General features: G+C 51.9%; 1 protein-coding gene across 1 annotated transcript; it reads left to right on the plus strand.

The window, feature by feature from the left end:
- Window positions 1–4: 4 nt before the first annotated feature.
- On the plus strand, window positions 5–208 carry LOC108578319 (cAMP-specific 3',5'-cyclic phosphodiesterase-like; the record flags this gene model as incomplete). Its single annotated transcript, XM_017941624.1, has 1 exon — window positions 5–208. A coding segment is annotated over one exon (204 nt), but the record flags the coding sequence as incomplete, so codon positions are not given.
- Window positions 209–212: the final 4 nt, after the last annotated feature.

Below are 212 nucleotides of genomic sequence, written 5' to 3' on the forward strand. Positions count from 1 at the left end.
CGCCCTCATGTACAATGACGAGTCAGTTCTGGAGAACCACCACCTGGCTGTGGCGTTCAAGTTGCTCCAGAACGAGGGCTGCGACATTTTCGTCAACATGACGAAGAAGCAACGCCAGACGCTTCGTAAAATGGTCATCGACATGGTCTTGTCCACGGACATGTCGAAGCACATGACCCTATTGGCTGATTTGAAGACCATGGTGGAGACGA

The sequence above is a fragment of the Habropoda laboriosa genome, unplaced genomic scaffold (assembly GCF_001263275.1).
Source record: "Habropoda laboriosa isolate 0110345459 unplaced genomic scaffold, ASM126327v1 C5732253, whole genome shotgun sequence".
NCBI classification, from domain to species: Eukaryota; Metazoa; Arthropoda; class Insecta; order Hymenoptera; family Apidae; genus Habropoda; species Habropoda laboriosa.